Source organism: Urocampus carinirostris, chromosome 3 (assembly GCF_059441175.1).
Source record: "Urocampus carinirostris isolate Australia breed hairy pipefish chromosome 3, RoL_Ucar_1.0, whole genome shotgun sequence".
NCBI classification, from domain to species: domain Eukaryota; kingdom Metazoa; phylum Chordata; class Actinopteri; order Syngnathiformes; family Syngnathidae; genus Urocampus; species Urocampus carinirostris.
Window position 1 is genome coordinate 38173651 of NC_142351.1, and position 23022 is coordinate 38196672.

General features: G+C 39.4%; 1 protein-coding gene across 4 annotated transcripts in view; it reads right to left on the reverse strand.

Annotated features, from left to right (window-relative positions):
• LOC148369617 (sodium-driven chloride bicarbonate exchanger-like) overlaps positions 1-23022 on the reverse strand; it is a 47115-nt gene that overhangs the window by 19448 nt on the left and 4645 nt on the right. For 2 of the 4 annotated variants that reach the window (XM_088331721.1, XM_088331724.1), the window contains exons 3-11: positions 11182-11263; positions 9488-9631; positions 6716-6857; positions 5156-5316; positions 3677-3865; positions 2564-2652; positions 1299-1456; positions 1135-1222; positions 755-901 (exon numbers count right to left, since the gene is read on the reverse strand). In XM_088331721.1, the coding sequence (XP_088187847.1) occupies positions 755-901; positions 1135-1222; positions 1299-1456; positions 2564-2652; positions 3677-3865; positions 5156-5316; positions 6716-6857; positions 9488-9631; positions 11182-11263 (1200 nt within the window). Of the gene's footprint in view, positions 1-754; positions 902-1134; positions 1223-1298; positions 1457-2563; positions 2653-3676; positions 3866-5155; positions 5317-6715; positions 6858-9487; positions 9632-11181; positions 11264-20317; positions 20464-23022 lie in introns of those variants that run through there. The other 2 variants (XM_088331723.1, XM_088331722.1) reach the window with 2 other exon arrangements.

Consider the following 23022-nt stretch of genomic DNA (forward strand, 5'->3'; position numbering starts at 1 on the left):
TGTTTTTAATTTCCAATTAAATATTTTTTCTTTGAATTTGAAATATATGTTTACATAGTATGTAGTATGTATGTATAAGTAGGTTTTAGATGAGGGGATGGTGTCATAATAGTCTGTAGTTTGCAATAGTCTTTGTGTTTAAGGGCTATACAAATAAACATGACTTGACATGACATACAGGTTCATTAATTAAATATTTAATTAATTCTCTTATGTATTTAGTTCAGGGGTCATATGGTTTTTGAAGCTCGAAGTTACTTTTTTATACCGATTAGTGCAAGGGCTACCAGTTTACCATGCAATTCTAAAATAAGTTATTGGTATGTAGCTACTATTTCATATTATTACCATGTTGTAATTATAAGAATTATGATTCAAATAGGCTCGGTTAGCCACAAAAAAACCTGGCTTGTATTAGGTCACTGAGTGATTTACATGTATACATTTGGAGGCTTATTTCAATTACAGTTTGGAAAGAATTGACCATGTATTCAAAGACATTGATCAATACCGTCAATGATTTCTCATGCCAGTTAGGAGTCAAATTTCCTTGAGAATCGCAGTGACCTATACTGGTTAGTTTTTTTTAGAACTGGTCCGGGTGCCACTCATTTGTTCTTGTCGGGCTAGCTTGTGACCGCGGGCAAAACATTGATGACACCTCATTTAATTACAATTTTGTCTTTTTTTTGTCCTTTGTATCAACTCCCAAATACACTTGATTCCTATAGGATTAAAACGGGATTGAGTTTACCTGAGAGGGCACGTTTTTAGGAGGTTCTATCCGGATGGATGGATCCCACTCTCCAGGGGGTAAAACTGTCACTTGGTCCAAAAACTCATCAATGCCAGCAACAAGGTCATTTCTGTCTTTGGCTTTATATGCCACGTCATGGAAAACCTGAGAAGGTCAAATGTTTGTTGGCATCCATGCATTTTCAATTTGAGGGAAAAAAAACAACAACACTAGGGACTAAAAATAGATGAACTGTGGATGGAAAATGTTGCTTGTCGTCATAGCGTGCCTTGCATTTATCCCTCCGGAGCTTACTTGTTTTTTGGGAGAGTAATTCAAAGCACAACTTGAACTCATGGCAGCGAAAAATTCATAAATATTGCTGCGCAAAATCTCACCTCGTCGGTCATCAGGGTTGCTATGGACCGTCCGATTTCGTGGTACTGCGCACCTTTTCCAAGGGGCCCCAACAGAATAAAGAGAAACCTGAGAAATGCAGTGAAAAAGGGTCCCGTCAAGGATCGTCTTTCCTAGAAAAAACATAGGAAGAAAGTGGGGCGACCTGGTGGTGATGGGAACCTCGGCCAGGCCGCTGAGCAGCACGGCGGGTGCCAGGCGCACGAAAGCTACCACGGGGCGCTCCAGAAACTCCAATTCGCCCACCAAAATATTGGAGGCCTCAGCACCAGGTGGGATCTTCTTCATGAAGTGGAGGTCAATCTGATATACAAAAATTTCCATCATTAAGTTAAACTGGCTATTTGAATTTTGTTTCCCTTTCTATTGTAAATCAGGGACAGCCATTTTAGTCAAGCAACATTTTGTGTATGAGTAACCACTCTGTGTTTAAGGACTAAAAAAATAAATGCGACTTAACCAATATCAAATACCACAAATACATATTTTGGAAATAAGCTATTAAGTTTCAAGGCCTTAGATTGAGGTGGAAAACTAAAACGTTATGGACCATGATCATAATAATAATTTGTTTGATTGAATGAATGAAAATAGGCATGCCTAATAAGTGTTTTATTTTCTACCAATATCGATAACTTGCTTTTAAAGACCGATAAGTGATTTTTTTTTTTACTACATGTTGTCATTAAGGGGAAAAAAAACAAAACAAATCTAGTTATTTTTATATGTGCCTCTTTGTTTGTGTACTATTTTAAAACCATCATACACTTTTGAGTAGTGATGACTTTATCAATCAATCATTCAATACTTACTATCTTTTTTAGGAATAATAGTAATGACAAGATATAATTACTAGCACCAAAACGCTGACATGTATTTTGCAGAACGTGCATACAATTATGAGCGTGTTTATTTAAAAAAAAAAAAAAAAAACACTTATAAACATTCTACAAAAGTGCTCCAATACTGAATGTCACACATACGCGAGCTAAAAAAGGTATATCACTCATTCTCATCAAGATGCATTACCTTAGCTGCACACATTTGTAGCTATAATAATATAATAAATACCCAAAAATATACAAATGTTATATTATTTATGGTAGCGATTATTGTTGGCTAATTGAATATTATTGCGTGGCATCAACTGAACAATTATCGGGCCTTTTTGTTCTATAAGGCCGACAACATAGTTGTAGTTATCATGCATCCCTAAATGAAATATTCAATTCCAGTATTTAAGCATTTAATAGTTTTTGCAGTCATGGCATCGACTTATCCCTCAGTCCCTTCCTTGGAAGTTCCCAGGATAAGCAGCGAAGGTGGAGCATTCCCCACAGCACCTGATCCTGAATCAACATTTAAACCATTCTCGCTTCCCGAAGATCAACAGAAGCAGCGGAGGCTCACTTTGCTGAAGTCCACGGTGCTGTTTTCTCTGCTGACGTCCTGTTTGCCCTCCGTGCTGGCTGACTGGGACTGGGCAGACACCGTTTGGCCTATCACCAAAAAAATAAAAACAATAAATAAATAAATGTATCTGTATATGTGAAATGAAAATAGAAGGGCTAAGAGTTGTTGGCAAGGAAATTTAAAACAAAGGCAAAGAATAAGTCGTCAAAAGGTAATTAACATTTTTTGAAATACATTGAAAAAAAAAAAAACTTTTAAGTACCAGTACAAAATGAATGCTTTAATGTGATGATAATAGTTACTGGAAATAGGAATGACCCCTACACAACAGAGAAAAATACAGGCGGACAATTTTTAAAGATTATTTTATTATATTTTTAAACAAATTTTACAGTAAAATAGGTTAATAATCATAAGATAGGGCTGATAATTGATAATTTTGAAAAAAATTTATTCGCTATATTAGGAAATTTTGAAAAGTTTAAGTATTACTTAAAAAAATAAATGACGATATAAGTAACTTGATTAGTATTTTTAAAATTTTAATCGGAAAACAAGTAACACTTTAAAATACCAAATTTTAAAAAAATGGTTTCAAAAATATAATAAAATCGGGTAACTTTTTGAGGTTAACTTAACTATTATTTTTCCAATTTCAATAGAAAAGTAATTTGAAATAGGAACACTTAAAAAATAATTTTAAAAAAAGGTTCAAAAATATAGTAAAATGGGGCAACTTTTGAGGGGTAACTTAACTATTATTTTTTGTAATTCTGATTGAGAAACACTTAAAAAAATAAAATAAAAATGTTTTTAAAAAATTGTAAAATAGAGCAATTTTTTGCCGGGGTGTAAATAGGTTATGTATTAATTTTATGTGCACAAAACACCAAGTATATATTTCTTTGTTGTATCTTTTTATTTTTTGAATAGTGTAAGAATTCACACTGAAAGTCAATACATAAATTGAAAAAGAAATGTTGATTTCAAACCCCAACAGTTTTGCGCTGGTTAAGCGAACCAAAAAATATTTAAAAATGGTTACATCACACTGAAAAGGTTTCAAATTACTCTGCAAATAAATGTATTTGACTACTACTCCATCCTCACCATTCTTATCCATAGAATGAGGCTCTGATTGCTTTTTGCCAATGTCTGCAAAGGAACGCACGATGGGGATGCGATTGGCCAGTTTCTTGTGGTTCTGGTGATGATGCTGCTTGAGCAAAGCCTCTCTGATCCTCCTCCTGGCGTCCTGCCCCAGAGAGCCAGACAGTTCGTGTTGATCCAGGACCATGTCTGAAAACATGATACGAGCTTTATTGCATTGTACATTTCGAATACACACGCAAGCCGCCATCATAGTGAGCGTGTAATATTTTGCAACTAGAATGTGTTCGGCAGCTGAAGCATTTGAAAAAGACAAACTAGAGAATCCCGAGGGATATAACAGCAACATTTTGAAGCCTATTTTCACATTTCTTGCATGGGCAAAGATGGATTTCAGCCACCGACAGGCCATGAAAGCTTGTGTTTATACCCGCCAGCGACAACAAAAGCGTGCTGGCTACACCTGGAGTGGCTGAAAAGAGGATTGCAGGATTGCAAGAGCAAAGTAGAATTTTTAAAGAATCAGGACCGTGAATTACGGAACTCAGCAATGTTTGCTTGCATGACCAGCTGAGTAAGGACCATGCAGGAGTGGCTAATAATAACAATAGAGGTTAGCAGCGAACGATACCCTTTATGAGTGGCTAGAGAAGAAAACAGTTGAAAAAGTCAAAGATTGAATAAGTACCTGTAGAAACCGAAAACGATGAGGCAAGCTTTATACGTAGCAGCTAAAAACAACAATAGCTGTAAGCCAGGCCCTGCAGCCAAGTGGCTTTTAAGAGTGGCTAAAGATGAAAACAGACTTTTTAAAAGTCCGAGATGCCCGAATCACGGAACTCAGCAACGTTCAGCCGTGAAAGAAAGGCGAGTGACGCCTACGGACCAAGTAGGAGCTGACGTTAAAAACAATAAAGGCTAGTTACGAGCCATAGCCTGCAACTAAGTGGGTAACATGAGTGGCTATGGAAACAGTGGAAATAAGAGGTAGGTAGGTAGGTAAATACAGTAGATAGTAGAAGAGATTTGATCTGTGCTGCAAGTTGTGCATATAGCATATTTGACGATAAAATTGACAATTACAATGATACCTCAGCTCAGCTGTGGACAGTAAGTGGCCGTTAAGTGCTAAAAGCAGCACCATGACAAGCTACCTTAGCAAAATGGTGATTCGGGCTTCCAAAGTAGTAAGAGGGCGGGCAAACATGTCAGCTTTTTCAAAGGGTTTCCCAAGTCTTGTAATGTAATTACAAATTAATTCTAAAATCATGTTCATGAGATGATCAAAAAACGTGCCCGGGGAGGAATGGGCACCCGCAGGCTGTACTTGCCTAAGACACATCACAGAAAGCGGTTAAGGGAGCCGTGACCCGTAAATATGCGTTTTTTCTTATTACTTCTCTGAATGAAGTATTTTTACACCACTTGGTGTCACAATATAATATAGACTGGGCTTTAAGGAAAATAACTCATGCTTACCTGCAATCTCCTCCAGTGAGTTTGCTCTCATGTCCAGCATCACGGTGCCGTTCATGATGCAGCTGCGCAGTTCAAAAAGACTGTGCAGCGAAAGTGTGGCCACGTAAGGTTTGCTCCAGCGCTCGCCGCCGTCCTCCACGTCCTCCTCAAACTTTAGCCACCTGCACATGTCCGCAGAAAAACATGTTAAATAGTGAAGTAAGTAAGTACAAGTTCATGTTAAATCTATTTCTTTACTCACTTATTATGGCAGAAGCAGACTATTTTGCACCTACCAAGGTAATTTTTCTCATTTGAAAATAATAATTAAGAAAAAACCTTCAATCAAAAGTAAAAATAATACTTAAAATGATTCAAATGGCTTGGGGCGGGATAAAATATTTGTACTTGAAAAAAGGTCCTTTTTTTGCCTAAAGAAAAAAACTTATCCAACTACAATTTTGGTAGCAATAAGATACATATTAAAGTAAACATATAAATAAAATACATCAGTAATAAATCACTATTTTGACGATTTGATTCATATGTGGATAATTTTGTTTTCTAATTAATGAATCAGCTAAAATGTTAAATGTTGATCTTGTTATGGCGTCCATAACTTAAAATGTTTTCACTTTACAATTTGGAATGAGAAGTTTTTTCTGGGGCAGCACGGCGGCGCAGTACTAAGCGCGTGTGTGGCAGAGTTCTGAGGTCATGAGATCGAATCTCCTGTGTGGAGTTTGCATGTTCTGCCCGTGCTTGCATGGGTTTCCTCCGGGCACTCTGGTTTCCTCCCACGTTCCAAAAACATGCATGGCAGGTTAATTGGCCGATCCAAATTGTCCCTAATTGGAATGAGCGAGTGAGTTGTCTGTCTCTGTGCGCCCTGCGACTGGCTGGCAACCAGTTTGAGGTTGTCCCTTGCCTAGCTGGAATGGGCTCCAGCATCCCCGCGACCCTACTGAAGATAAGCGGTGCAGGTAATGGATGGATGGATGGACTTTTTTCTGCCCCTCTTTACAGCATTCTCTCTTCTACATGACAATCACAACAAATTTAAAAAAATTAACACTTGTATACGTGCGTATGGCTGTGCTTCATACGTCTCTAAGAATATAGCTGAACCAATTGGTGAAAATTATTAAGGATTGGGAGAAAATCTTGACAATCCTCACACCTGGAAATTTTAAAATAATTTTCCTTTTTATACCGCTGTTGCTCTACACCCGACCTCAGAAAGCATTCAAGTCGTATTCAGTTTGTCTACTACAGTATATTCTATAACAGATAAATTATTCAAAATTAGTACAACCAGATAGTTCATTTCAGTAGACTTTCTGAGAACAAATACATTTTGGGATCAGTTGTAACGTAACACTTATTTCTTTAGATTTTCTTGTGTGCGTTTTTGAACAAACGTGACGATACACAATTTCATTGGTTTCAGCTATGGTTGGCTGCAGGTGAAAGTGTTCTACTACTGTATCCGCTGGTGCTTAATGTTTGCAAACATGACAAAAAAGCTCCACTGGGAATTCCCAAATAATGCATTGAAGCACTGTGTGAAAAATCAGGCACCTGGCAGTCTCCTTCCATTCTGCGTCCTCTCCCTCCCTGAGGCAGATTTCGTCCAGCTCGGTGAACAGAGCGTGTGGGATGTGTTCCTCGTCGCCATCCTCAGTACCTAGCAGGAACTGCACCCTCTGGGCTGGCGTGTCTACTGCGACAAAGCACGAAACTTATTGTATTTTGCGAACTATAAATTGCACCGGATTAAAAGGCGCACCCCCAGAAAATAGTCTTTTTTCTTATACAAATTGCACCATATTATAAGTTGCATTAAATTAACACTTTTGTTGATGTTACTACCGGGCCGAGCTGTGCAAATATTGTCAGACATTAAACCAGTCCGTGGTACAGAAAAGGTTGGGGATACAATATTGTATCGCCGACTCACAAAGTCTCTCTGAAGCACACAATATTGTAAACTGTATGAAGAGAAAGGCATTGTAGGAAGTAACTCATTTGTTCTCAACTAAATGAAGAGAAACACATTGTGGGAAGAAATATGCTTTTACTGAAAGATATAAATAAACACATGGCCGCACATATTCAGAATGTTTGTCACTTTCAATGATTAGTTTGAGCAGAGACAAAGTGAGGATTTTATACAGATTTTTTATCTGCCACGGTCCAGATTTGCTTTCCGTTGCATTTAATGTTATATAGATGTGAACAACCATCCATGTCTCTAGCAGCCTGGTTGTTAGGATTTGGTGTTCTCCCTGTTGCTATCCAATTAGATTTCAGTTGCCACCATTGTTATGCGATTGCAGTCAGCAATAACATTTATCGACTGATCCATCGATGCACAAATATGGTAACGCATTTTCAATTTTTTTCGCATATAAAGGTGAAGCGGATAGGATAGCCCATATTCAAATTTATAGCCGATTTGGGATTTTTGGCTACACCCTATATTACAGAAAATACGGTTATTTCTGTGATTATACAGTGCTGTGAAAAGGTATTTGCCTTGTTCATGAGTTTTTTTTGCACATTTATCACTTAGAAATGTGTAAGCTCATCGACTCATTTTCCTTAATCACACAGACAACCCAAGAAAATACAGAATGCAACTTTAAAAAGTTGATTCAGTTAAGGCACAAAAAATAATCAGAACCTATCTGGCTTTATGTGAGAGTAATTGCCCCCTGAACGTAATAGCGAGTTGGGCCACCAGATATTCGGAGGTGGACTTGGCGTTTTTTTTTTTTTTTTTTAATCATTGTCCTGCTGAATGATCCAAGAGCGCTTGAGTTTGAGGGCACTAACTGATGGCCGGAAGTTGTACTTCAGGATCTTCTGGTAAAAACGAGAACTGATTGTTCCATCAACAACATTAATTTGTCCTGGTTCTGAGGCAGCAAAGTAGGCCCAGACGATCACACTGGCAAGCACAATGAAGCATCATGTTATTTTTGTCTAATGTCACATCTTTCAAAAAGTTACATTTTTAAGCTAGTGAGTCCTCAGAATGTTTCCCCAGAAGTTTTGAGGATAATCAAGATACTTTTTGGCAAATGTGACATAACTTTTTGTGATCTTTTGAACATTAGTGGTATTCACCTTGAATTTCTCTCGTGGTTACCATTTTTGGCCAGTGTCTTTTTTATGTGGAGTCATGAACAATGGCCTTTTCTGAGGCCAGCAAGGCCTTCAGTTCCTTTGATGTTTTTTGAGGTTCTTTTGTAACCTCCTGGACGAGCTGTGGTTCCACTCTTTGAGTAAAGTTGGTCAACCACTTCTGGGAATGTTTGCCACTGTTCCCAGTTTTCTCAATTTGTGGATAATGACTTTGAATGTGGTTTACTGTACCCCTACACCTTTTGAAATGGCTCTGTGACCTTTTCCTGACTTATAGATTTAAATCACTTATTAGGAATTTCTACTGGAATTGCTCCCTCATATCATTCAGACTTAACTTCCCGCATGTTCCAGTCGAGAGCCTTTGCTTTGAAAATGCTGGTCTACTAGTGATCCAAGAGCCAAGGTGCTGTGGAATGCTCTGCCCCCTGAGATTCTATCTGCAACCTCAGTGGAACTGTTTAAATCTAGGCTTAAAACACACTACTATTCTATAGCTTATGGATGACCTATATTTTGTGTTGACAATATTTGTGTTTTATTTGTTAGTGCAACATCCGTTGCAGCCTGGTCATCCTGGAAGAAAGATTACCTCATGTGCGGTCCTTTCTCAAGGTTTCTTCATTTACCTCATGTTGAAGGTTTTGAGTTTTTCCTTGCCTTCATGTAGGTTTTAGATTAGGGCATGGTGTAATAATAGTCTCTACTTTGCAATAATATGTGGTCTGGGCAGGGCTTTGAGACTCCTTGTGATTAAGGGCTGTAAAAATAAACATGACTTGACTCGAAATGTTGTTGCCTACTTCACTTTCTCCAACAGATTCAACTGAAGAAATATCTTGATTTAACACAGGTGGTGGCAATATATATATATATATATATATATATATATATATATGTGTGGAATTTATTTCCCAAAACCGTGGTTAGTCACTGTTGCTTTGTGATATAACTAGGGGGGCCATTACTTTGTATTTATGTTTTTATTTTTTAACAAAGAGCCAGGTAGGCCTGGATTATTTTGTGCGTTCATAAATGGAATGAAACTGCATTTTGTATTTCCTTGGGTTGTCTCCGTATTAAAATGTGTTTGATGATCCTTTGTAAGTGAAAAATATGCAAAAAAAACACAGAATTCAGGACGTAGGCAAATAAAATTTTCACGGCACTGTAGCACGTGCAAATGAGCGTAAAGATACGGACTGTGCGAAGGGGATTCTCGTCCGTCGTCGGCCGCCGGGTCCCTCTCCTTGGAGCGCTTCCTGTGTCGATGGCCATGGTGACGATGGCGGCGATGCGATCTTCGGCCTAACGGGACATGGACTCCGATGTACAGAGTACGGTGACCTGGGATCGAGGAAATCAAATTACACGAATTAAAATACTACGTTTTTATGTGTTATTTCAACAAAAACAGCGACAGTCTATGGTATTTACATCAATTACATAAAATCTAAATAATTCAATATCATGAATTTCTGCTGTGTGCAATTTGGTCACCAGGGCGCAGTTGATAATTTGATAGTTGAGGCACAATAAATCAAATCAAATCAAATCAAATCAAAACGTATTTGTATAGCACTTGCCAGGCAACGAATTGCAACTCAAAGTGCTGTATAAAACCATTCAATGTACAATAAGAAAATAAAAGGCCCTTCCTTTTCCTCACCTAACAAACTGACAGGTCAAATGGGTAAAATAAAATAAAAACTAAATAAATACTTGAATAAATAAAGAAAGAAATAAGAATAGCATTAAACATCTTTGATACATTTTGAAAGCATTATCTATTAATTATTTATTTTACAAAATGTACTACATCAATAAAAATTATGGCTAATTTTGGGATTATAAAGAAAGAAGGAAGAAAAGAAACAAATACATAAGTGATGAAAAAAAGAAATATATAAAGTACTGAAGAACAAAAAAAGAACTGAACAAAGAACCAAAGAAGGAAGGAAATGAAGAGAATAAAGAAGGAAAAAAGAAAAAGAAAGAAAGAAAGAAAAAACAAAATGAATAGATGGATAGACAAACAAACAATGAAACAATCAAGTGAACCATCAAATAAATAAAATTAATAAAAAACTATCTAAAGGAAATAAAAGAATACAATTAAAAAATAAATAAATACAGTAAGCTAATCAATAAATAAAGTGTAAGAGACCGGGTGGAAACATTTGTTGGCCTGGAGAGGAATGGGCGCCACCAGGCTGCACTTGCCCAAGACACAGCACAGGAAATGGTGTCCCTAGCACCCTAGTGGTCAATGAATCCACACCACTCACCCCAAGTACAATAAATATATGAATAAACAAGCTCGAAGGCATAAAGAAAAAAAAATGTTGTTGACAGTTTACCCATGGCAAGGAAACTTCACTTAGTTTGAGTCATTTTGTGAATGTCTGAAGGTATAACATACTGATGTTAGGTTTACCCCTTGCGAAGCTGATCAAAATTAGGACTCACTAGTCTCATTGATATCCTGCAATCATTTTTTGCCACGTTTTCACCGTGCGTGCAGAACTTGAGCACACATGCACAAGGATGGAGTGAAGATAATGTGAGCTGACTGTCTCCTCTCTTTTTATTGCACTGTAACTGACTGGTCAGCACAGAGCACTCCAGGCTCTATGGCCCCCCGACTCCCCCCCCCATTGGCCCTCAGCTCAGTAACAGAGAACTGTGACTACCCTGTTCTTGCCTCTTGCACCATATGAGGTATCCAGGAAAATCTAATCTATCTCCATCAAACATTTGACAGTGTAACTATAGATACCCATTCAAGAAACAAACTCATTTGACTGATGGCTTCTTAATAATGTCCTTCCACCAAATATGCAGTAACAAAACTGAGATGTAGCATCTGCTTGAAAAACTGAAGACAGAGTCCCTACCTTCGAGTTCTTCCTTTTCGAAGTTGGTGTTGAGCATGGAGCGGGTTCCTCCGCGGTCCACCACAGCTTCCTCATCGGTCCTCTGACATAAACACACACGGGCGAAACCACAACTGGTTCAGGGCTCCATTCACGGAATCTAAAAATCCAACATTTTTCAACCTTATACCACCCGAAATATAATTGAATGGCTTTTATTATTGTTATAATTATTACTGCATTTATATAGCGCTTTTCAAGTCATTGACTTTCCAAAGCGCTTTACAATGTGCTCCACATTTCCCATTAGCAGCCTTTCAACCATGTAAGGCGCTAACCTGCTTATTGGGGGTAGTAAGGGTTCAGTGTCTTACCCAAGGACACTTCGACATGTAACACGGACGAGCCGGGATTTGAACTGGGATCCCTTGATCCCAAGACGAGCGCTCTACCTCCTGAGCTATGATTCTTAAAATACAACAGAACATAGACCCCTCGCTACTTTGCTCTTTGGTTATCGCATTTTTCCTGTTTTGTGGATTTTCAACCGAATTATCCTTATTGTCATTGATATCAATGCCTTGTGTACTGTATTCTGAGCAGACAGCATACAGCATTGTATGTTGGGTGGGTGTGACTGTGTGTTCGACTGATAGGATGGTATATGCTGTCAGTCAAACAGCGGGGTGACCAGTTCCCCACCAAAAAAACCTGTGGCGCATGGCTACAGATGAGCAAGCATTTTAGCAGCTTGTTTCATCGAAAAGATAATCATCAGTTAAATCGGACTCTGAGGAAAGTCAGAGGAGTGCAAAGACATGGTAATCACTAGTGGATCCACCATGGATTGTTATCGGGTTCGGGGAAGCGACTGGGGCGTCGTCAATAGATAAGACGAGGCTGCAGGTTTGGCCTACTGCTATGGCTATGTTACGTAAGAATGGAAGGAGACTGCCAGGTGCCTGTTTTTCACACAGCGCTTCAACGCATTATTTGGGAATTCCCAGTGGAGCTTTTTTGTCATGTTTGCAAACATTAAGGTAGCTTAAGTGTCTTAAGCTACCTCTGCTAAGCCTGTATCCCATCAACACCAGGTCCATTACCCATGAAATGGATGACTGGCTGCTAAAATTCGTAGGAAACCACTAGATTCGGGACGGTTGTATTTTAATCATCGCAAAGATTTTTTAAGGGTTATTGTTCTGTCTTCTTTATTCATTATCCATTATCCGTTATCGGTCAGTTCATAATACGCTGCAAAGCCTAGGAGCCGGGACTCTTACTCTCAGCCAAAAGGCCAAGCTAAGGTCCTAGCCCTAAAGCCTTGCTGCGATCATTGCGAATGCACCGTTCCCGGAGGTACTGCAATACCGGGCCGATGCGTGGAGTGGACAGAGCGGTTTCCAATGTGATGCCCGAGGGTACCAGGAGGCCCCAATTGAGCCCGTGGACTGGTTGAGATAATAGCTCACAAGTCATTTGGGTCATGGGGATTCCTTAGGAATTTGATATCCAATTTGCATGAGAAACATTGATTGGATCAGTGTCTTTACACAAAATGTTTTATTTTAACCCTACTTTTAAGAGTTACAACATGGTAATAAGGAATAATTACATAATAATAAACAAGTATTAACATAAGTTACGTTTTAAACATGTCGCCCTTCACACTAATCAATAAAAAAAAAAGCTATTTGATTAAAAAAAGTATGGCAACCCCTCTATTTTCTGTAAATCTTTACAATATTTTTTAAAATAGTACGTTGAAGTAAGAACAAAATATGACAGAAAATAGATATCTTTTTGAGTCCTTGGAGTCCGAAAATTGAGTCTTTGTAGAAAAGCAGAGAACATGTGCATCTATTAATAAACAAACATGCAGCCATTAACAAGTACAAATTATTTTTCTTTTTTTAATCTCTAAATGTGTCATCCAATCAGATTAGTTTGTAAACTTTCATAACTAAAACAATCTAATAAATACATGTTCTTTTTTAAGCACCAAATCAAATCATTTGCATTGAAAAACTTAAAATTCAATACAGCTTGTCATGATTACTGATGTGACTCAGCTGTGCCCGCTCATTTGGTGCGGGTTCTGATTGGCTCCCGGACAGTATTTGAACACAGTCCCGTCAGTCTCCTGTTGTCAGTCTGTCTGCGAACCTCAGTGAACACTAGGCAAGCCTTTTCGACCCTGACTCCCACCTGTCCGTTTTTTTTGCTCCCATCTGTCTCCGGCTTCGACCCGTTTTGATCCTGACCATGTCTGCTCTCCTGTCCCGGCTTACAACCTCTTTTTGTCCCTGACTATGTCTACTCTCCCGTTCTGGCTTACGACTCGCTTCCAACCCCGACCACGCCTTGCTCTCCCAGTCCCGGCTACCGACCCGTTTTTTCCGTCCTTGACACCGCCATCGCTCGCTACGGAAGATCCACTTCCATGTTCGGAGCACCATCCAAGTACAAGAGCGACTTGCTTCCCGCGTCCAGCGAACACCGGATCGTGGGCGCAGCCCTTTTTCTTTCCTGCAATAAAACTTGTGAGTAACGTAACGCAATTGAGTCCTGTTTCCATTCTGGCCGTGACACAGCTAGCTCTGAGGTTTTTTTGCTTCATTTAATTTGAAAAACCTTTTTGTCATATACATTTTCATGAATAATCCTTTTTTTCAAACAAATTCATTATAATTTTAACGTTTTTGTTTGGCAGCCCAGATGAAAAAACGCGACAGGCTGCATGTGACCCGTAAAATCCGAAACATTTTTTCTTCTTTTTACTACAATGCCGGGCATTTATGCTTGTACTTTATAAAGCCAGATTTCTGTGTGTGCGTATTTATATGTGACTTATAAGCTCCGGAACGGCTGAACTAATTTTCATGAAAATTTACACACTTGTAATTTAGGCCTCCAACATTTGATGCACATCTGTTTTCGTGTACAAGCAGCTCTGGAGGTGTATGCAGCTCTTTGGCACTCCCTAGTGGCTGCCTAGTGCTTTTCAAAAAAACAAACAACGGCCCCAAATACCTCCCCAAGTAGGATGCCGAGCCACGTCAGAACCCAATAAATATAACTGGCTTCATTTTCCTCATGTTGAGGTTTTTGAGTTTTTCCTTGCCCTCATGTAGGTTTTAGATCAGGGGATGGTGTAATAATAGTCTGTAGTTTGCAATAATCAGTGGTGTGTGCAGCCCTTTGAGACTCCTTGAGATTAAGGGCTATACAAATTACTTTACTTGAAAAGGTATCTCAATGTATATGTTTACAGAGCAGCAAATTAAGTTGAACTACTTCTCCTTGACCTAAGGTAGTTCGTTCTAAAAAAATGTATGTATAAATAACTAATTCACTACCCATATTATGTAACACAGGACCAAAATATCTGCCCAGCAGGCAGTCTATTTCTATTTATAGGTAGCAACAATAAAGGAATGGAGGAACAAAAAATAAATAAATAAGGAAATGGCGATAGTGAACTTCACAAGTTGTGCTTGTGAGATGCAAATCCAGGGACTGCAAGGATGAAGGAGGGATGGTGGTCAGGAGAGGGGGAGGGTCGAACATGCGACCGAGCGTGATGAAGATACAAGCTCACGTGTTTTCTGTATGTGCAGTCGGGAGAATTGTTACATGCCCCTCGGCAACAGCGTGATGACTGCCAACCCCAGAGCTGGATCAAAAATACGGACTTTGATTTGAAAATAATGTCCAGTTTTGCTCAAAAGGAATTATTTTATGTCTTGGTCCTTTCTAGACGGTTTTGATGCCTTAAAATACGCATAAACGATGGGGGATTAAAAAATGTGCAAATTGAAATCAATTCTATTTATAAATCAAATAATTGCATAGTTTTTGGGGAATTTGAATGAGAAATGGGTAAATGAAGTTTGTTTGGGCACAACACAAAAAAATAAAAACAGCATCACCCACCAATTAACAAAAGGCAAGAACAAAATATTTGCACAGAAAAACTACACAAAAAACAACTGAACCGTCCAATAATATCATACATAACAATGTTCCCAAAGGGAGTAAGGCAGAAGCCGAGGCTTTTAAGTGCCCCAACCCCCTGTGACATGTTTTTTTTTTTTTTTTTTCCTTTTAAGGAAGACATTCAAAACTAAATGAGGTAAACAGAACTTTACCACGCAAAGGAAAAGTCAAAAACAAGGAAAAGAGATTTCAAACTTATAATTGTGTCGCTGGTGACGCGTATAGCATATAATACCCAATTCTAGGTCTGAGGTTGATGTGACAACAATCAAATCAATAATGTTGCAGAATTTGGGGCCGCCTATAAATAACGATCAATTTGATTTATTAGGTATCAACCATTTGAAAATTTGCCAAATTGTGTAATGAGAGCAAGGATATTATCATATTTTCCGGGCTGTACGGTTCACCTAAAAATCGCAAATTTGTTGGATATTTGTAAGTGCGCCTTATAATATGGTACACCGTATATACCAGAAAATACAGTCAATAAAATTGGAAATGCATAGTTATAATTTAATAATACTGCATACAGTAACTGTTCTGCCTTTGAGAAACATATAGAGTTGCCTTCAAGTGCCATCTCCTGGTTAGCATGCTGATTGCAAAACCGCTTTTGTCTGTAAATACGAAATGTATTGTGATTATTTGAATGAAAATTTTTGTTTATGGTAATACATTTGTTTCTAGTTTTGTTTTTAGTTTTACAGCAACCTTATAAGGCTAATGGTTGAGGCCATTGTCTGAATAAACAGCAACTAAAAAAAAGAGTTATTCGGGACCTTGTTTACTAGTTGTCTATCTGACGAAAAAGGGGATACTTCTAGTCAAGTCAAGTCAAGTCAATTTTAGTTGTATAGCCCTTAATCACAAAGAGTCTCTTCTGAGTAAGGACAGCACAGTCACTATGAATAAATTAAAACAAATTTAGCAGTGAAACCTGATTATTTTCCTGTCTTTAATATAATAATAATAATAATAATAATTTCCTTGTATTGTCATTCTGTGTAACAATGTACACAGAACGAAATGTCGATTGCACCTGACCCGTTGTAGCGAGCCGATGCAGCCGCAGCCAACAGAGGGCGCCGCCGACCACTTTTTAAGTCTTAGGAATGACTCGGCCGGGGCGCGAACCACCGACCTCCCAGTCTCAAAGCGGGCGCCTTACCATCTAGGCTACTGAGCTGGTAGAAGGGGGACCGGAGAGTGTGTTCCAACTACAGGGGAATCACACTTCTCAGCCTCCCTGGTAAGGTCTATTCAGGGGTACTGGAGAGGAGGGTCCGCCAGGAAGTCGAATCTCGGATTCAGGAGGAACAGTGCGGTTTTCGTCCTGGCCGTGGAACACTGGACCAGCTCTATACACTCTTCAGGGTCTTTGAGGGTGCATGGGAGTTTGCCTGTCCGGTCTACATGTGTTTTGTGGACTTGGAGAAGGCATTCGACCGTGTTCCTCGGGAGGCCCTGTGGGGGGTGCTTCGGGAGTATGGGGTACCGCACAGTCTTATCCGGGCTGTGCGGTCCCTGTATGCCCGGTGCCAGAGTCTGGTCCGCATTGCCGGCAGTAAGTCGGATTCGTTCCCGGTGAGGGTCCGCGAGGGCTGCCCTTTGTCACCGATTCTGTTCATAACTTTTATGGACAGAATTTCCAGGCACAGCCTTGGTGGGGATGGAGTCCGGTTTGGGGGCCTCAGCATTGCGTCACTGCTTTTTGCAGATGAAGTGGTGCTGTTGGCTTCCTCAGGCCGTGATCTTCAGCTCTCGCTGGAGCGATTCGCAGCCGAGTGTGAGGCGGCCGGGATGGGGATCAGCACCTCCAAGTCCGAGGCCATGGTTCTCAGTCGGAAAAGGGTGGTATGCTCCCTCCGGGTCGAGGAGGAGGTCTTGCCCCAAGTGGAGGAGTTCAAGTATCTTGGGGTCTTGTTCACGAGTGAGGGTAGGATGGAACGGGAGATCGACAGACGGGTCGGTGCAGCGTCTGCCGTCATTCGGACCCTGTACCGGTCCGTCATGGTGAAGAGGGAGCTGAGCCGAAAGGCAAAGCTCTCGATCTACCGGTCGATCTACGTTCCTACCCTCACCTATGGTCACGAACTTTGGGTCATGACCGAAAGAACTCGATCCCGGATACAAGTGGCTGAAATGAGTTTCCTCCGCAGGGTGGCTGGGTTCTCCCTTAGAGATAGGGTGAGAAGCTCAGTCATCCGGGAGGGACTCAGTGTAGAGCCACTGCTCCTCCGCGTTGAGAGGAGCCAGTTGAGGTGGCTCGGGCATCTAATAAGGATGCCTCCTGGACGCCTCCCTCGGGATGTGTTCCGGGCATGTCCCACCGGCAGGAGGCCCAGGACACGTTGGAGAGACTATGTCTCTCGGCTGGCTTGGGAACGCCTCGGGGTCCCGTCGGATGAGCTGGAGGAGGTGGCTGGGGATAGGGACGTCTGGGCTTCCCTTTTAACGCTGCTGCCCCCGCGACCCGACCTCGGATAAGCGGAAGACAATGGATGAATGGATGGATAGATCACAAATACTATTTTTTGAGGGTGTGTCTGACAATCCGGTTTGCCTTACAGTGTGTTAAATTGCGGTAATAGTTTAGCATAACATCAGAGGGTAACTGAATGAACATATAGGCGGAGTCTAGATTTTGACAACAAAAAATAATAATCCCCGTGGTGAGCCCCTGAAGCAACCAAGAATATTTTTCCACTTCACAGGATGTGAACCCGTCTCAAAAGAAACAACTGCACTGTAAAATACCACTTGATAAGAATAATTTTTAGCCAAGGCATGTGTGTCATTCAGTATTGCAGCACCTGTATAAAGCTTAGAAGCGGAGTATTTTCACATAAAGAACACACTTATAATTGTATGCACTTTCTGCAAAATCTATGTCAGGGTTATTTTGCTCATACCCATATATTGTCATCAGAGTTATTAATGACAAAGAAGGAAATAATTATTTATTGATCGATAAAGTCAAGCTCTCGTCTCTCCAGGACTTATTTTAGGACACATGTTTATTGAAGCAGTAAAATGTTGTTGTATTCTAAACATAAATACAGACCTATTATTTTGTGTAATATTAGCGTCCGAAATTTGTGACAAAAAGTTACAGGACACCAGGGCAGACAACTCTAAAAAGTTGCCTGCCCCATTTCCCCCAAATTAAAACACAATACGACAACTAATCGCAAAAAAACAAAAAAAAAAAAACATTGTTGCAGATTATTAAGGATTGATAATCAGAATATATAACAGAACAACACTTTAAAAATTAAGATTAATATAAATCTATTTATAACATTCATTGCATGTATATGACGTCACTGTTATCCATCTGCCATCATTTTGTACATGTATTTACTCATCTTCATTCATGCAATGTTTGTGTTGCGTCGTCTGCTACAAGCCACGTGAACTACTCTTTCCACAATGGTTTTAATGTACATTTACGTTTTGTAGCGTCATAAATTTTGTTAACTTTTTTTGAATCTTTCTTCTGGGGCTGAGGTTTTGACTTGATTCCTAACCACTTCTCCATTTTTTGTGTTCTCTGTGCGTCTACTTTGGAAAATGATATGCAAATGCACGACCCTACAATGCTTGGGAGAGTCCGGAAGTACGAAGTTATTCGATGCAGGCTTCTGATTGGCTGCTGAGTATGCAAATCGGCAAACGAACCGAAATTTCCAAACCAAACAAAGATTTCGAAATCGGAATAAAGCAAACGTTTGTTTCGAAATTAAATCAATAAATAAATAAAAAGAAAGATTTTTTTTCTTGAAAAAGCTGTCTCCGGTACCCGGGCGGGGACGTTTTGTAAGTTGTACGCCCGACGTAAAAGATGTCACGTTCAAGATGTTATCAGTTATTGGCATCCGTCTCTAGAGCAGAGCTTGCAAAACCAAAATAATTAGTTTTGAGAATGGAAAAAGATCACTTTCACATTTCTATTTTTTTTTCAAAGTAGCATTCAAAAGCGCCATTATTAAGTTGAAAGTGGTTCTTAGACAATGTTAAGCCTAATGTCACTACAAGTGGTCGTTAGAAGTCACTAATGCATCATAAATAACCAAGGAAAAAATCTAAATTGTCAATGAAGCTTGCTTGATTTTGTTTAAATGACTTTTGTAGTTTTCATAGTAAATAAGTACAATATTATATAAACTCCTATTGACTGGAAATAAAGTATGGAAGATTCGTAGTTGTTGGTAGGCATTTTTTTATTTGTATGTGCTTTTTAATGACACAGAATTGAATGACATAGAATTAAAGGCAACATAATATCAGCCTGGAGAGGGATGGGCACGGGGAGGCTGTACTTGCACAAGGACACTACAAAAAATGGTGCCCCGACAACCTTGGCGGTTATGGGATCCGTGAACAAAGATCGGTACCAAAAATAATTATCCTGGATCCCTATTTAAGATGTTTCGCATGGGTTAAACATCAGCTCGTGTTACTAGCGTGAGCAGCTGGAGATGGCATTATGTGCATTAGCAACACTATTACGTCACAATCTGTAAAGTACAGTTGTTTTCACTAATAGTACGCCAGAGCTGCAACTACTTGTATACAATTCCTGATGTTGGAGGTGGCATATTATGTTACCTCTAGAATCCGAGACTGTAGTCTAGACGTGAGCAATCATTTCTCGATATCGTGGTACTCTCCGGGACAGGTACAAAGAGCGACCTCGTTTTTGTAGGAAGCTATTTGTGGTCATTCCCTGGGGCCCAACAAAATGAAGGTTAAATTGCTTTTTTGGGAACTATTTGGAAAGTATACGGTAGGGATTTGTCTGGGGGAAAAAGTTCACAAACCCCACAACAAAAATCTTAACGTTTGTAATAAATAGTGTCGTGTGCAGTTTCAGATGCAGAAGGATTATCGGCGGCTGTGGCCGATTGCTTTTTGTTGTCATGGCTTTTCGTCCCTAAAGATAGTTACCGTGGCAATAACTACGGAGAGCATCACTATGCACATTTTTTTTTTAAGTATTCTGTTAAAAACTCATCAAAACAGCACCAATAGATGAATATTTCTACTTATTTTAAGAAGTTATCTGGCATGAACCACATATCAGGGACAGATCAGTCTCACTTTTCAAGCCGAACCTCACCAACCGTGACTCTTACAGACAACGCTGGCCTACCTTGTAACTAAATCCAGTGTTGTAGTCCACCGAGAGCATAATTGGAGGGAAAAATGATGTCGCTAACCTCCGAAATGCAAAAGTGAAGGAATGGAGCTCAGCTCGGCTTTGATTCAGTCCTGCCTGTTCTCATCTGGGGTCAAATGTTTCGGACTCCCATCCATCCACCAATCCGCCTGTCTCCCCCCAACCCCCCTTCTCTCGCCAGGGATTAGTGTCGTGACATCAGTGATGCTACCATGATTTGAGCACAGTTTGTTTATCTCTCAGCTTGGTAGATTTGTTACCAACCGTGTTGAATCAGTTGACGTTCCAAAATGTTTAGAGCAGGGGACTCGAACTTGTAGCCCGCAGGCCAATTGCAGCCCATGACATAATAGTTTGGGGCCTTATTCTGAAAGTTTAAGGGGACAGTGTGTATTATTTGACCACTAGGTGTTGCTGTATTGTATAGTGCAACCAAAAACAAGTGCTTAAAATCGCAAGGAAGATTAAAAACTAACCGAATGGAAAAAAAGCATCATTTTTCTTCTCCTTTTCTTACTGAGTCTTTTGCATGTTTTTTAAAATGTATTTGAATGTTTTTGGTACCCGTAGCAGCAATGATGTCAGATAATTATGTCAGTTCCCTTTAAGTGAGGTTCATGTTATGTCAAACAAATGCAAATTTTTAGACTACAGAGCATTCAAAAAGCATGGTCGTTAATGTAACTTTGCTTATTATTTAAATTAATATTGTTTTTTTAATGAATCATTTTTTTACCACTATGAGGTTCTAAATAACACACTGTCCTTTTAATGAAGTGCAGCCCAAGCTGATTATGGACTAATTTTCTAACAATTGATTGATTGATTTTCATATTAATTTGTTATGTTGTTTTTTTTTCATTTTCAATACTTTTTTGTTGAAAACGTTTGAAAAGGGATATTCAAGAACAGTGGAATGTTATTTCTGAGCTTTTCTTGTGGAGAACTTGAAAGCCAAGGGAGTGAACGGTTTGAAAAAACAAAACAAAACAAAAAAACGGGACAACGAAATTAGCCCGCAAGAATCACAGAGAGTCATAGACACAGCCGAGAAAATCATACACTGCTCTGCCCATTGCTGTCTTACAATACCACAATACAGCCAACAACATGATGAAAGATTCCTCCTATGCCGGCCACCATTTCTTTGACCTGTGGCCCTATGGTAGGTGCTGCACTACTTGTTGTTCTGATGCACTTACTACTTGAATTGACTTGTCCTTATTGTTAATGATAACAACGTAGTGAACACTGTCTGCAACGAGATTAGACCTGGCACTCCAGGTTAAAAACTAAAACTAAAGACTTAAATCAGAAAGATACGATAAAATAAGAAATAAGATAAAAGACGGTCAGGATATATAGGCAAAAATATTTCAAGGTAGTGCTGGGAGACAAGCCAAAGTTTAAATAATAGTGCAATGAAGAAAAAAAAAGCATTGTAGCAATAGTGCAATGAAAAGTAGTGCAGTAACATTGAATAGCTACATAAAAAAATAAATAAATAAATATATATATATATGTATATATATATATATATATATATATATATATATATCTCATCTCATCTCATCTCATTAGCCGTACCGCTTATCCTCATTAGGGTCGCGGGGGGGCTGGAGCCCATCCCAGCCATCTCCGGGCAGTGGGCAGGGGACACCCTGAACCGGTTGCCAGCCAATTGCAGGGCACACGGGGACAGACAACTCACTCGCTCATTCACACCTAGGGACAATTTGGACCGGCCAATTCACCTGAAATGCATGTTTTTGGAACGTGGGAGGAAACCGGAGTGCCCGGAGGAAACCCACGCAAGCACGGGGAGAACATACAAACTCCGCACAGGAAGTCTGGAGCTGGATTTGAACCCACGCAGGAGGTTCCCATGACATGAACTGTGCCGCACAAGCGCTAACCACTGCGCCGCCGTGCTATATATATATATATATATATATATATATATATATATATATATATATATATATATATATATATTTTTTTTTTTTTTTTTAAAATTTGATCTATTTACTTTTTTTTTCACAGTTGTGCGTGCCAATCTACTAGCTGCACCTAGTAAATATTTGCCTACTATTAACGTCAACATTCTTTTTTCTTTTATTACATGTTTATGCTGGAGTGCCACATCTTATATTGTACACATTTTTCAAACGTTTTGTGTTAGCTTAAAAAAATGTGGCTAATGCCAATGGCCTAACTTGTTTACCACTTTATTATTGTACCTATACATTTACACCATATAACACAGGCGTATTAATAGCCAATTGATTCATAGCATTACCAATGCCGAGGCTAACACAAAATGAGCCGGTGACAGACATTTCATTGCAAGCTAACGAAGTAAACAGAATAGATAAATACTTTTAAACTCAATGACCACCATTGCTGAAAACATTAAAGGAGTGTTTTAAAGTGACAGTGTGTAAAATTACACCACTAGAGGTGTGTGGATACAAAGAAGACACACTATGGAAAAATTTGCAAAATTCGAAGCTTACTTCCCGATTTTCTTGCGTGAGCAAGGGTAATTTTCAGCAAGTGACAGTACATGAATGATGCATTTAATCCCGCAAGCGACAACTATCAAGAGAACGGGATACTGGAAATAAATCAATAGCAGGAGTTGGTCGGAGCTGATATAAGTCCCCAACTTAATTGAA